This window comes from Vicia villosa, linkage group LG1 (assembly GCF_029867415.1).
Source record: "Vicia villosa cultivar HV-30 ecotype Madison, WI linkage group LG1, Vvil1.0, whole genome shotgun sequence".
NCBI classification, from domain to species: domain Eukaryota; kingdom Viridiplantae; phylum Streptophyta; class Magnoliopsida; order Fabales; family Fabaceae; genus Vicia; species Vicia villosa.
The window spans coordinates 116,317,354-116,333,224 of record NC_081180.1 but is presented as its reverse complement, the minus strand read 5'-3'; the positions used below and the strand labels follow the sequence as shown (position 1 = coordinate 116,333,224).

At 32.2% G+C, this 15,871-nt stretch overlaps 1 protein-coding gene across 1 annotated transcript; it reads right to left on the bottom strand.

The window, feature by feature from the left end:
* Positions 1-964: 964 nt before the first annotated feature.
* LOC131652336 (uncharacterized) lies at positions 965-2,463 on the bottom strand. The gene is made up of 3 exons (XM_058922179.1): positions 1,619-2,463; positions 1,317-1,552; positions 965-1,080 (listed from the first exon to the last, which is right to left on the bottom strand). Exons 1-3 carry the CDS (start codon positions 2,461-2,463, stop codon positions 965-967), a joined length of 1,197 nt encoding a protein of 398 aa, XP_058778162.1.
* Positions 2,464-15,871: the final 13,408 nt, after the last annotated feature.

The window sequence follows — 15,871 nt, the reverse complement described above, 5'->3', positions numbered from 1 at the left end:
AAGCTCTTCAATGCTCCTTAGTCGCGGTGTCCTCTCACTTGAGCTTGTTTCTTCCAACCTTGGTGTCGGTGAGGTCGGTGGTGTAAGATGTTCCTCTATCATTGGTTGTTCAATTTCTTCTTCTTCTTCTTCAAAGTAAGGAAGAAAATCATACCTTTCTTCTTGAACACTCCAATCCCAACAATCTTCTTCATCGAACTCCACGTCGCTGCTTATGACGATCTTTCCACTATTTGGATTGTAAAGCTTGTAACCTTTAGAACTTGAGTCGTAACCTACAAACACGTATTTCTCACTTTTATCATCGAGCTTTGTTCTTCTTTCGTCTGGAACATGGGTGTAAGCAATACTTCCAAACACTTTAAGGTGAGAGATCCCAGGCTTCCTTCCACTCCATGCTTCTTGTGGTGTCTTCTCGTGCACACTTCTTGTTGGGGAGCAATTTGTCAAGTAAACCGCACATGCCACAGCTTCGGCCCAAAACTCCTTTGGCATCTTCTTGCTTTTGAGCATGCTTCGCACCATGTTAAGTATGGTTCGATTCTTTCTTTCTGCTACTCCATTTTGTTGTGGCGATCTTGGCACAGTCAATGGACGGCGGATTCCATGTTCTTCACAATATTTGTTGAACTTATTTGAAGTGAACTCTCCTCCTCGATCAGATCTCATGGTCTTAATGGAAAGACCAATTTCTTTCTCCACAAGGGCTTTGAACTTCTTGAAGTTTTCAAACACTTCTGACTTCTCCTTTAAGAAGTAAACCCATGTTTTTCTGGAATAATCATCAATAAAGAGGAGAAAGTACTTACTCTTACCAAAAGAGTTGGGTTTGATTGGTCCACAAACATCGGTGTGTATGAGCTCTAGCGGCTTTATGGCTCTTGATGTTGATTCCTTTGGAAAGCTTTTTCGGAATTGCTTCCCAATTAGACATCCTTCGCAGAGTTGGTCTGGGTGGTTGATGTTAGGCAAGCCTCTCACCATCTCCTTCTTTGTCAAACGTTCTAAACCATCGAAGTTGAGATGCCCAAATCGTAAATGCCATAGCCATGAAGAGTCGGTATAGCACGCCTTGAGACACTTTGCCACATCATTTTGAATGTTCAAAAGGAACATTCTATTCTTTGACATAGGCACCTTCGCAATCAAGTTATGTCTACAATCTCTTAAGAAAAGACTATGTTCTTTCAAGTGGATGTCATAGCCTTTCTCTAATAATTGTCCCAAGCTCAAAATATTATTCTTCATGTTAGGGACATAGTAGACATTGGATATGAACTGATGACTACCATTCTTCAAGCGTATGAGAATTTTACCTTTTCCTTTGACCGGTATCTTCGAGTTATCTCCAAATGAGACATCGCCAGTTGCCGCTTCATTGATCTCTACAAACATGCTTCGATCGCCGCACATGTGATTGCTTGCACCAGTGTCGAGGTACCACTTGTTTCTTTTCTCTTCAACTTGGTTTTGACATGCGAGTAACAAAGTTTCTTCTTCTCCACCTTTTTCTTCTACGAAGTTAGCTTTCTCTTCAACCTTCTTCGAGAATCTACACTCGGATGCATAATGACCAATCTTGTTGCAGTTGAAGCACTTGATTTATGATTTTTCGTACCTCGACCATGAATTTCCTCTTCCACGACCTCTTGTCGCTTGTGGATTCCAACTTCTTTCTCCATTGTTGAAGTTGTTAGAGTAGTTGTTGTAACCTCCTCTTCCTTCTCTTCCACGTCCGCGTCCGCGTCCACGATCTTGGCCACGTCCTCGTCCTCTTTGGCTCTTGTAGTTTACATAGTTTGCTTCCTTTATGTTGAGTTGTAGTAGTTGCTCTATAGCCTCCTTTTGTTTAGTTTTTCTCTTTTGTTTTTCTTCATATGCTTGTAAGGAACCCATGAGTTGCTCAATGGTCATGGTCTTTAAATCCTTATTTTCTTCAATGTTGGTAACAATGAAGTCAAAACTTGGATTTAAAGTGCGAAGTATTTTCTCCATGACTTTCACATCATCAACATCTTCACCATTTCTTTTAAGTTGATTGACTACGGCCAATACTCGAGAAAAATAATCAGAAATTGACTCGGACTCCTCCATAAACAAACGTTCAAAATCACCTCTAAGAGTTTGAAGACGAATCTTTTTTACCTGCTCAACTCCTTTGTTGCAAGTTTGAAGCTTGTCCCATGCTTCTTTGGCCGTCGTTGCGTTGGATATCTTCTCAAAAGTATCTTCATCCACCGATTGATAAATGAGAAAGAGAGTTTTCTTGTCTCTCTTTCTTGACTCCTTCAATGTATCTTTCGCACTTTGGCTTAACGAGGCTTCGTCTTGCTCCTTGACGCCTTTCTCAACGACATCCCACACATCTTGAGATCCTAGTAGCGCCTTCATCTTGATACTCCAATTATCATAGTTGTTCTTTGTGAGCATCGACATTTGAAAAGGGAAACCTCCATTCGCCATCTTTTGAGGACCTTGAAGCTCTGGTACCACTTTGTTGGAACTAAGGTTGTTTTTATGTGTAGGACAAGTGTTTAGAAATATTGGAGACTTGAATAAAAACTTGATAGGTAGGAGAATTCTTTATGGAAGAGAGAACTTTGTATTTTGCTTGATACAAATGTGTGAGATTACATCTCTATTTATAGTACTCTAAGGAGAACTCTAGATTCACTAATTCTAGAGAGTTCTCAACTCTAGATATCTAAAGAGTATTCTAGAGAATATTACAACCATAAGAAATATCTAGACACTCCAAACACTACAAGAATTCTCTAGAAACACTACCCAAAATCATCTAAGCCCAAAATAACTAAGCTCAAGAATACCACTAATAATTAGGCCCAAATCAAGTTTATATTTCAACAGGCAGCACATCGGCGATTAGAAGCGTGATAACATAGAACAACGACATGCAATAACCATGGATATTATGAATAACAAAGTTACTAGGGCCAAATAGAAAGGATCGTGAAACGTGAAACCTTTACTTTCTGATACTATATTAGAATTATATTTTATGTATAATATTGTGTGTCTAATGAGACTATACTATATATATATATATATATATATATATATATATATATATATATATATATATATATATAAAAAGTAAGTAATGTATTTTATGAAGTACATACAATAAAGTAAGTAATGTATTTTATATAATTGATTCTTAAAAGACGATTTGTTTTGGATATTTTTATATTTTTTGATAAATCATGTCATAGATCCTTTTTATATGCATACTCAAATATATGTATTTTGTTTCCACGGTAAAATATGATAATATTTTTAAACGTTAATATCGAACATACCATCCGTTCAACCAAACTTTTCTTAAATGGGCATGATGAAGGTCCATACATATTAGGAACATCCATGGATGTAAAGGGAAAGCAACTTCAGCATTTAGTCCATGTTGCACGTTAACCAAACCCTACACGTCCTTCTATGATCGGATAGACTCATATTACATAATTGGGGTGCTATTAAAGAGAATTTCTTTATTGACCCTCTACCTTCTTGGTCATCTGTGGTAAAAATTCTAAAATACCTCTTTATTTCGGAAATGCATTTCCGAAGTCACTTTTTTATGAGAAAAAAGGTGATTTCGGAAATGTACATCCGAAATAATGTTTTTTTCTAGAAAATAGGTGAATTCGGAAGTGCATCTCCGAATTCACCCCCTTGGAAGAATTCAGAAATGTACTTCCAAAATAAGGTCTGATACTGAAGAAAAATAACAAACAACAACGATTCAATTTATTTAAAGGATGGAGATTACAAAGATCACATTACATAAAATTAAAGTTACATATTGTTAAACACGGGTAGGTGAGGATGAGTCAACATTTTGATAACGTCGGCCCCCGATTTTGAAGTTTCGCATCCAACTCGATCGAACCCTTCGAAGAAAATCGGTCGAAAGTTGTCCACAAAACCGCTAAATCTTCGTCGTTCTTGACTTCAAACGGGGTGAATTGAACGTCTCTCTCGTCGTTTAGCGATGGCGAGCGGTACTCAAGCTTGACAACCTTCCGATTTTCCGGATATTGCAATAGCGTGTTGAGCGACGTTATCAATTCCGCAAACGGCGTGTCGCGCGAGAAGCAGAATTGGAACGGCATCGGGTAGCCACTGGTGAAGTAGACGAATGTTAGGTGGGGGGAGGTTTGTGTCATTGGTGTTTTGTGGTGTGATGAGGATGAAAAAGATTGTGTTGTATTTATAGACTTATTGGAGTAATAATGGCCCAACAAACCTTATCGTGCATTCAGTTGATGTTTCGGAAATGAACTTCCGAAATAAATCCAAAAACAACTATATTTCGGAAATGAACTTCCGAATTTAGCATAAACAGAGGTGAAAAACCAAATTTTGTGCATTGCATTCTGTTTTGAGATAACCATAACAAATACACATAATATTACAAGATAGGCACAACATAAACAATGACAACATTAAACATACTTATATTATATATGTATTGAATCGATTTGATTTTACATGTTAAACGACAATACATACAAAAAATGACACGCACCGGTCACTACAAAAAAAACGGTTTGGTTAAAACTAAAATTTGCCGAACCAATCGGTGGCGCTTAGATCTAAAATCGGTATGTTCTTCAACCGCTCTCTATTTTCCTCACGCTCTTGTTTCATCATTTCTTCAAACTCCGTCATTCTTTCAACGAAAGGATCCGGCCAAGTCTCCGCCTCATTTGTATGATGTGTCGTCCACTGACAAGAAGTAGCCGATATAGGACATCCCGGTTTCAAACAAACTTGCACGAAGTGGCGCGATCTTAGATACCCGATACATATGATACTCGGTCGGTAACAATGACACTTGGTATATTCTTTTGATCAACCAACAAAGACTTGCATATTCCCAAAGCCCATGTAAAGTTATCTTCTTTTTCACATTCCAAAAAAGCAAATCCGACCGAAAATGTCTTGTGCGTTGAGGTCACACCGACAATCTCTAGAAGCGGAAGCCTATACTTGTTGGTCTTATACGTCGAATCCATCACAAGAACGGTTGGAAATGTGTTGAACAATTTGATACTTTCGGGATGAGTCCAAAAAATGTCACGCACCGTAACTTTGTCCTCGCACGTTTGGAAGCTTGACACGTATTGGTTATCGCCTAATAGTTTCAAAAGTTGTTGCATTTTCGACCAAGAGCCCATTTTCAAGACTTTAAGATTGTGTCGTTCATTGTATACTTGCTTGGTATTTGAAACGCTATCCAATTTTTTTTTGCTTCAAATCGGCAAGTATGTTTCTCGGCGCCACTTTGATTATCGATAAATCCGAAATAACATTATTCTCATCGCGGGACAACCGACACGCCGTTGGATGCCCGTGTAGCTTGACATCCAAGGCATGATTATGAATTCCACAAATGACGCTTAAACGCCACAAATCATCAATCCTCCGAGTCACGCGCAACTTAAACGGACACCCACACTTTCTCGATTCCGTGTCTTCGTGTTTTAACACTCGGTTTGTTGGTACATACCTCCCACCCCTCTCGCAATTCAAAACGACAAAAGCTTTCCGTCTACTATTTCCATTGTCGGACCTTAAAATAACAATGCCAAATCCAAGTTTACTAGCTTCACTACGAACCCAATCAAGCAATTGTTCACGACAAGCGAAGCTCCGATCATTTGTAAATTGTTGTCGTACATCCACCGCATCGATCATGGATTTAACATTGTTAACCAGATCGTTATTAACGTTGACATCTTCCGGAACTACTACGTCATCGATGACAATGTTGTCCGGGTGCACCATACCTAACATGTGCAAAAATTAGCAAAAATGGTCAAAATTGTTTTTTTTAATACTGCCAGGCATTATTTCGGAAGTACATTTCCGAAATTTGTTAGGTGACTTATTTCAGAAATGCACTTCCGAACTGACGGAGTTTTCATCACAGAAATCGGCAACAATGTAGTGAAATAGGGGATGAAATGAGAGATGTTTACCTCAAATTGTAGCTTTCTATGCTCCCTATAACGTGATCAACGGTTTGAAACTTGATTTTGAGACGAAAAATGGATTGATATTGATGGAAGTTTTGGAGAGGGTTTGGGTTTGTTTTGGAGAAAAATATGAAATAGTGAAGGAGGGAAATGGTATATGAACACATTATTTCGGAAATGTACTTCCGAAATAATAGCTGACTGTTAAAACCAACGTATATTTTGAAATTTCATGCATTTCGGAAATGCATCTCCGAAAACACCAATTTTTTGGAGATTTCGGAGATGCATTTCCGAAGTCTGAAAAAATCTATAAAAAAAATACTTCAGAGATACATCTCCGAAGCAGGGGGAAGTTGGGAATTTCGCTGGGGCACCCCCATAGGAGTAGAGCTGTCAAAATGGGCTAGCCCATATGGGCCGGCCCACCAGGCCCGAAAAATTACAGGGCTTGGGCCTTAAAATTAGAGCCCATATTTTTCAGGGCCTTTTTAGCCAGCCCTAAAAAACCCGCTACCCATTAGGGCTAGCCCATATACCGTGGGTAGCCCATTAGGCCCGCATAATTATAAGATTAATATATATATATATATATATATATATATATATATATATATATATTGTTTACTCCAAAATATCATATTGATTTTTCTCTCCTCACTAAATTTTATCTCTATTCTACTCGATCTTTCACTTTTAAATATAATACATTAATATAATCAACATTCTTAGATTGTATTATATTAGTTTTTCCGTTATTTTAAATATTCAAGTATTATTTTATACAATTTGGATATATATTGTATTTATAAACACATTATAATATTTATAAGAGATAATATAGTATTTAAAAATGTATTAAAAATGTATTATGTTTAAAATACTATAATTTTAATTTTAGTTATAATAAATATTATGGAGTTTTTATTTTAATTTTTTTAATTAAAAAAGCCCGTTTAGGGCTGAGTAGCCCAAAGCCCATCTAGGGCCGGGCTCAGATAGTAACTCTCAAGCCCATATTAAACCGGGCCTTTTTGGTCCAGCCCTAAAAAGCCCAGGGTCCGCCAGAGCCGGCTCATTTAGGGCCGGGTAGCCCATTTTGACAGCTTTACATAGGAGGGTCAATAAAGAAATTCTCCTATTAAATTACATAATGACTTTCAAGTGCATTCCTCGTTCTTTTGTTGTTTTCAATACCTTTCTATTTCAATACATTGAAAATGTCATGTTGATAATGGATACGATTGTATTGGCGATGAATAAAATTGATTCTAGCATAATTGAGTTAAATATAATTGATTTTAAGAGAATTGAATTTAACAGAATTGATTTATATTTAGATATATTTTATAAAAGTAAGTTGAACAATAAATTTTAATGCAAAAATTATCTAGAATCAATTTTGAAGGTAGAAATTATAAATTTTAGCTTCATGTAAAATCAATTCTGGAACAGAATAAATTTTACTTTTAATAAAACAAACATTTCAAAATTATCCAGAATCAGTTTTAGGTCTTTAAATTAATTCTTAATTTTTAAAAGTCAATTTAAACATGCTGATAAATAATATTATAAGTTAGGTCGAAAATTTATACATTAAAACACAAATTTGAACTTGCTGTTCTCTACCTTTTATGGGTGAATTTCGCAAATCGCAACTATACTAGTTAAAATATATTTTGTCTATTGGGAACTATTGATTTGGTGATTGCTACTTTTTTCTATTAACTTATTATAAAGATTAGTGATAAAGGTGGATAAGATGGAATAAATCACGAGGGTCAAAATTTGAATAGATTAAATCGAGGTTAAAAATAAAAAATAATTCCAGATATAAATCATATTAAATGATTAGATCAGTGACTAAATATAATTCTTACACGTTTTTATTATAGTTTAACCCCTACTCAAGACCATTAAAATTAAAAAAAAAAAATCATATTTAACATTTGTTTTATCTATTTTTATCTAGTCTAATTAAAAACAAATAAGAGAAATTACTCGCACCTCACTAGATCTATTAAAATAACATGATGCTCCATATAATTTTATAATATACATTAAATTAGGAAATTTCTTTACCCACCTCCTACCCTTCTTAAACACCTCTGGCGAATTTACCAAAATACCCCTTGTTTCGGAAATGAATTTCCGAAAACGTACTTTTTATTGAAAAAAAAATGTGTTTTCGGAAATGCACTTCCGAAAACACGAAAAAAAGGTGTTTTCGGAGATGCATTTCCGAAAACACCCCTTTTTTGAGTTTTCGGAGATACATTTCCGAAACACCCCTTTTTTGAGTTTTCTGAGTTTTCGGAGATGCATTTCCGAAATATTCCAAGACCAAATTGGTCTTGGAATATTTCGGATATACACATCCGAAAGAATTCAATAATTATTAAAAAATTAAAATCAAGGTGAATCAATACAATTAATAGGTATAAAATCAAGGTGAATCAATAAAATGAAGGTGAATCAATAAAATCAAGGTGAATCAAAATTTCCTAAATAATTTTAAAGTTAAAAATTATTTTACTAACTTATATAAATCAAAAACATTTTAATTTCATAAGTAAATTTTGAATTATATAGAGTTAAATATAAAATTTATTCATTAAATAAAATTAAGACAAAATCTTTTTTTAATTTTTTTAAACTAAATTAAAAATTATAATTCATTTTTAATTATGAATCAGAATAGAAATATATAAATATATAATAATAATTATTAATTTTGTAAGTGAAATATATAAATATATAATATATAAATATATAATAATTATTATAAATTAAAACACTATTTTTTTAATTTTTATAATTATTATATAAATATATAAATATATTTATAATTAATATATAATAACTATTATATAAATTTATAAATATATAAATATATAATAATTTTTATAAATATATAAATTAAAACACTCATTTTTTTTATAAATATATAATAATTATTATAAATATATAAATAAAAAATTATAACTCATTTTATAAGTGAAATTATTTTAATTTTTTTAATTAAAATTATTTTAAATTTTAAAATATAAATCAGAATATAAATATATAATAATTATTATTCATAACTCATAAATTATATCAAAATATATAATTATTATTATTCATTACTCATAAATTATATCAAATTTATGATATATGAATTAATTAATATCCTAAAATTAATTTTTGGGATTTTTAGATTTTTTTGTTTTTTCGGAGATGCATCTCCGAATTAATCAAAATCCTAATTTTTGGGATTTTTTCGGAAATGCACTTCCGAAGTCGGTAAAAATTTAAAAAAAAAAAATTTCGGAAATCCATTTCCGAAGCAGGGTAAATTGGGGTTTTCGCTGGGGGTGACCCCCATAGGGAGGTGGGTAAAGAAAAAATCTTAAATTATACTCCTCTAATATCTATTAAAATACTATCGACACAACAACACTCCATCTACTTTTTATAGTAAAATTAAAAAATCGTACATATAAAATACATTTATCTTTAATTTTATTTATTTTTAAATTTTTTTGTTAATATATAAAAATTTATAAAATATTAGTGCATATTTTAAAATTAGAAGAAATATCACTTAAAAAAGACTAATATAATTTTTCCAAATAACTTATATAATAATAAAGTATCAATAACAAATAACTTGAAATATAAAAGACAAAAATAAGTGTATTGAGGTATTTGTTATGTTATTTTTTTATCAAAAATAATTGTCACTTTAAAATATTACTGAAATATTAATTTTCTCTTTTCATTAAAATGTTAACATCAAGCTATAATGAAAAACAATGAGAAGGACCGTGCTGGAAGAGACATTATGCAGGAAATCCGAACGTTATTGAATTATGATTGGAAAGTGCATTTTGATTAGGGGTGGCGAGTCTGATCTGCAAGAGAAAATCCGTTTTGTCCGCATTTTTTTTGAAATAAGATAAAGTTTTAAGTCCGTTCCTTTTAATGTGTTCGCTCCATCCAGTCCCGTTATTTTGCGGACATGAATTTTTTCATATAATTTTACTATTTTAAAGTCTAAAATGTTCAATGTCCGCGGGTCTTCTCCGCCCCGCTTTCACTTTTTTATAGGGCGGAGCAAAATTTTAGCCGCACTCTCAAATATGTCTGTCCCGTTTCGCTCCGTTTTTTTATGGGATTTGCGTGACATAAATAATATTTTTAGTTTTTAAATTGCAAATGAACTTTCTCCAAAAAGGGACGGAACCGGCTAGTACCCGAGTTCGATCCCGGCTGGAGTCAAAAACGCCCTGGGGCCACGGTGCCGTCGCCTCCGAGCCCGGGTCCGGATTAGTCACGTGGGGCCCCTTTCCCCCGCGGATACCGGTCGTTAACACAAAAAAAAATAAAAAATAAATTATTAATATTTTTAATAATAATAAATAAATAAATAAATAAATAAATTATAATAAAAGTGAGAAAATGTGAGAAAAAGCAATGTGAGAGATATTTAAAAATAAATTAAATGCAAAAGAAGGGGAAAATATAAAATTTTAGATGTTTATCTCTTTTGAATAAAAAATTATAAAAAGTGTCACTTGTTAATGTTAGAATGCTTGGTATGGTGAATTAATTAGTATATTTGTTAATTATCCGTTATTTTTTTAATGTAGTATAAATATTTTAAAGGATAATATTAAAAGAACATGCAATTATTTTTTTATAGATAGATAGTAGAGTAAATAGTAGATAAAGGTGCTTATATATGAGAACTAACTTCTAATTAAAATATAGTTAATTACCAACCAACCAATGCAAGGACTTACTAAAAGCTCCCTAACAAAGAGAACCATCGCAACTTTTCTTAACCACATCTGACAAATTCTTATGATCGAGCTAACAATTATTAAGAACTAATGTTAAAATATAAATTTACAAAATATACAAATTTAATGTACCACCCAATTTTCTTAATATGTGTGCAATAAAAGTATTATGCTAGCAAAAGACTTTATCATCAACATGTGGAGAAGCTAGCAAAAAAGACTTTATCGTCAACATGTGGAGAAGAATAACTTTCCACCATTATTCTCTTAAAATGATTGGAATGATGTGTATTGCATATGCCATACAACATTATTAGTTGCAGTAACATACAATAATATTTAGTTGCAGAAACATATATACATCTCTCTCATATTTAAAATTCTGACATGAATTAAAATTATATTTATATCTAAATTTTATAATTAAAAAATTGTAAAAATTATAAATGTTTACTTGATTTCATATTAGTTAAGTATTGAAAAATGTATATTAAGAAAAATATAATTATTGATTAATTAAAATCGAAAGATAATATGACATAAAATTAGACAATAAATTTTGGTAAACTGATTTGAAATATCAAACATCGGATTTATGTTCGAAAAAATGGGATTTGGAATGGTTTGGAGACGATGGATGAATCTTTTGATTTTCCAAAGCAAAATGTCTGAGTTAGTTAATGGTGAAAGTGTAAAAAATATTAGAAAGAGGGGTTTGAATAGAGTTTTTAAAACACGGAGCTTTTGTAACCAAAACAAATCCTCTCTTAAAAACAACAAATACTTCACTCTTGATAATAACAATAAATTGCAAGAAGGAAAGAACAAGATATGTTTATACTAGTTCACTTGAAAATTATCAAGCTAATCTAGTCCACCCGCCAAGGTGATTTCGCCTTATCCACAAGGTCTTAATCCAATAATCTAAAAATTATTACAATGCATAAGCTAACCGCGAGTGACTAACAATACAACCTTTAAGACACACAAGTCCTAAACTTCCCAAGAAATTATGATCAACCGGTCTCTTGAGGAACAAACAAACAACAGTTTGAATAAAATTTTGTTTATAATGATATGCTTCTACACAAGCTGGATGTAAACAATAAATACAGATTATAGACAAAAAAATGAGAAGCTATGAACAGTCTTTCAGGTCTGTATGAATGAACGTGGATTAACAGCTTTCTCTTTAAGTCTTCAAGCCTTATATATAGCCAATATAATAATATGTCCGTTGGAGGGCAAATTTGGAAATTCCAGAAGTTTGGCGGCTTGAACGTAGTGGGGGACAAGATCGTACAATACGTCTGTCCTTTCAACTATGAATTAGCAGCTTTCTCTTTAAGTGTTCAAGCCTTACATTCGTTTTTTACCACATACTATGTACTACGTAACATTATCTTCTATTCTTCTTGAACTTCAGAGGCTAAGAGCATGAGTTGGAAGAAAGAAAATAATCCTTGGGTCTTCAGAACTTCAAGTCTTCAAAACTATGGCTTCAGAGTCTTCAGCACTTGGTCTTTAGTACCCTTTGTCTTTAGAAACATAAATATTCAGAGCTTCAAGTCTTCAGAGTCTTTAGAATTGCGTCTTTAGAGTCTTCAACACTTGATCTTCATATTGGTTTCTTAGACGGTGTATCAGAGTCTCACACTTCAGAATCCTTATGAAGCATTTTGCTATTGTTCATCAGAACTTGTGTAGCATAGAAGAGGAACTTGGTATCTTCTGATGTGTTGGTCGTGCCTTTCATCAGATTTAGAACTTGTTTGTTAAAAGCTCAAAGCAACAAACATTAGAGTACCAATATTATTCATACAAACATACTCATTGTTGTCATCAAAACTCAAAGATATATTGCAAATCCAAATCTTGATCTAACAAATGGTAGCCCAACTAAAGAGTTTGTAGTGGAGAAAGGGTTGAGGCAAGGTGATCCATTTTCACCTTTTATTTTTGTCTTGGTAGCGGAGGGTTTAACAGGGTTGGTAAGGAAGTCCATTGAGATCAGGGAGTTTTGTGGTTTTGCCATAAATCGGAGGTGTATTGTCGATATCCTTCAATTTGTGGATGATACTTTATTGGTTGGGGAAGGTTTTTGGAAGCATGTGTGACCTATCAAGTCGGTGTTGAAAGCCTTTGAATTAGTCATGGGGCTTGGTATTAATTATCACAAGAGAAAATTGATCAGTATTAATACTAGTTGCAATTTTTTGGAAGCCGCGTCAGTTGTCTTTTCTTGCAAGGTGGAATCTAGTAAATTTATTTTTCTCGAAATTTCGATTGGATCCAATCTGAGGAAGCATTTGACATGGGTTCCTCTTTTGAACAAAATGAAGAAGCGTTTATCGGGTTAGAAAAATCAACTTCTTAATCTTGGTGGAAGGATTACTCTCTTGAAATCGATCATTTGTTCTCTCACTATATTTACTATGTCTTTCTATAAAATACCGGCGAAGGTGACTAAGGAATTTACAAGTATCCAAGACAACTTTTTATGGGGTGGTTTGGAGGGCAAGAGAAAGATCTATTGAATGAGTTAGAAGAAGGTGTGTCTTCTGCTTGAATTAGGGGGTTAGGCATAAAAAATATTTCGAATTTTAATATAGCTCTTCTTAACAAATGGAGATGGAGAATTATGTAAGGCCATGATAATCTTTGGTATGAGTTGTTGAGAGCGCGGTACGGTGACATTTCCATGAAGACTTTTTGTGGTGTTGGTAGTGGTAATTGTCTTCTTTCTCAATCTACTTGGTGGAAGGATATTATGAAGGCAGGTGTTTCATCTTGTAAGAATCTTATGGTGGCTTTGTGTAAGTTTGGGTTGGGTAAAGGTTTTAATACACCTTTTTGGGAAGCTATTTGGTTGGAGGAGTCTAGTTTTAGAGTGGTGTTTCCGGATTTATATTCGATTTCTTGTTTGTAAGCAAGTGTGGGGGGGGGGGGGGGGGGGGGGGGGGGGGTAACGCCATGGAGTGTTAGTTTGGGGAGATTTTGGCATTAAGGATATTTTGTTGTCTCCGGATAATAGGTTGAGGCTTGCTTCGCTCTATTGACGGTAGGGGTGCCGGAGTGGGGAAGTTTGGCCACGATAAGGTGTTTTGGTCCATGGACCCGACCGGAGTTTTTCGGTATCTTCTTGTTATGACTTTTATGCAAGATTCCGCATTCCTTCCGGTCCCCGGAATAGGAATGATGAGGTGTTGGACAAGGTTTGGAAGTTGGAGGTTCCTTATAAGATCAATGCTTTTGGTTGAAAACTTTTTATGAATAGACTTCCTACAAAGGATCTTTTGAAGAATAAAGATATTGTCTTTCCTTTAAATTCTTTAAAGTGTGTTTTTTATGGTATAGATTTTGAGAGTAGGGATCATTCTTTTTTTCAATTGTAAAGTGGTGAAGATTATTTGGAATGAGATAGTTCTTTGGGTTGGTAAATCGGTCGAAGTGGTGGAGGAGTGTTTATCCAATTTTATAGATTGATACTCCTTTTGTAAATGAAAGAAAGTTAGGGAGGGCAAATTGGGAGTTGTTTGGTTTGCAACTTCGTGGTCTATTTGGTTATTACGAAATGAGATTTGCTTTCGGAATGTTGATAATACGATTTGGAGTATAAAAATTTTGGTTTGGAAATGAGTGTTTTTAGGAGAAATAACTAATCCTAATTATAGCTTTTATGAATTTAGCAAAGATCCTTTTATATTTCTTTCGTAATTTCAATTGGTTGACAATTTCTTTTCTTTTGTCGGGTTATTTTCCCGTCTTGTTGTGTAAACAGGTTGGAGAATCCTTAATTCTCCCGTTAATATCATCTTTTATATATATATATATATATATATATATATATATATATATATATATATATATATATATATATAAATATATATGGGGACGACTCAAGTGAGAACACTTGGTTATTATGAGAAATGAGAACAATGAATCACAACCATTAGATTTAGATTTGTTGATTTTAATGGACAGGATATGTTTCTGTTTCTATGTTGATTTAAAATAAATAATAAGAATCATAGAAAGAGAAACAAATCATGTCCATTAAAATCAACAAATCTAAATTTAATGGTTGTGATTCATTGTTCTCATTTCTCATAATAACCAAGTGTTCTCACTTGAGTCGTCCCCTATATATATATATATATATATATATATATATATATATATATATATATATATATATATATATATATATATATATATATATATGTATATATATATATATATATATATATATATATATATATATATATATATATATGGGAGCGTATCCGGTGAGAACTGATATTTTTGTGAGAAACGAGAACTATCGATATGAACCATTTGATTTGATTAATGCTCAAGATTTAATAATTCCATATAAAGAACACTTTATAGAATCCTTTTCTATTACTTTTAATATTTAAAATTTTCATAAAAATTGAATCTTACCAAAAATATTATTCTATATGCTATTTAATTTTATATCAAATATATCAAGTTTAATTTTTCCATGTTATCTCGTACTTTTTTTTTTCAATCTCTCTTGATTCTTTAAATTTATTAAAAAAAATAAATAATTCATATTCTATATTTTGTTTATTGTTAGAGAGTTTTGATATTATTTATCTTATTAAAATAGACTATGACTGTAAAATAGATATATCTAAGGTATAGAACTTTATTTAATTTGTTGACTAAGAATTTTATTTATTTATAACCTATATATTGATTTATTAAAACTATTAAAGAATTTGAAATTATAACCTACATTTTAGGTTGGATGATTTATTTATTTACAAATTAAGAAATTATTATTTTAACAAGTTCTTATTTTTATTTGATTAAAATTATTTCTTTTATAAGAAAACAATATTTTCATTTGATTTATTCTTTATATTTTATTTAAAATATTAAAGAATGTAAAAGTATTACCAGTATTTAAATTCTGTTGATTTATTTATTTACGTGTTTGAAAATTTTTATTTTTACAAATTTTACAATTGTGACTATTTTAATAATTTATATTATTGTTATAATATTTTAATAGTTATGACCCCTCTTAACTATTGGCAAATTATAAATTTT

Coding starts and splice junctions, on each gene's coding strand:
- LOC131652336 (XM_058922179.1), bottom strand. CDS start 2,463: ATGGCGAATGGAGGTTTCCCTTTTCAAATGTCGATGCTCACAAAGAAC. Junction 1,553..1,618: donor AGAGGAAATTCATGGTCGAG/GTACGAAAAATC, acceptor ATCCGAGTGTAG/ATTCTCGAAGAAGGTTGAAG. Junction 1,081..1,316: donor GATACCGGTCAAAGGAAAAG/GTAAAATTCTCA, acceptor GATGTGGCAAAG/TGTCTCAAGGCGTGCTATAC.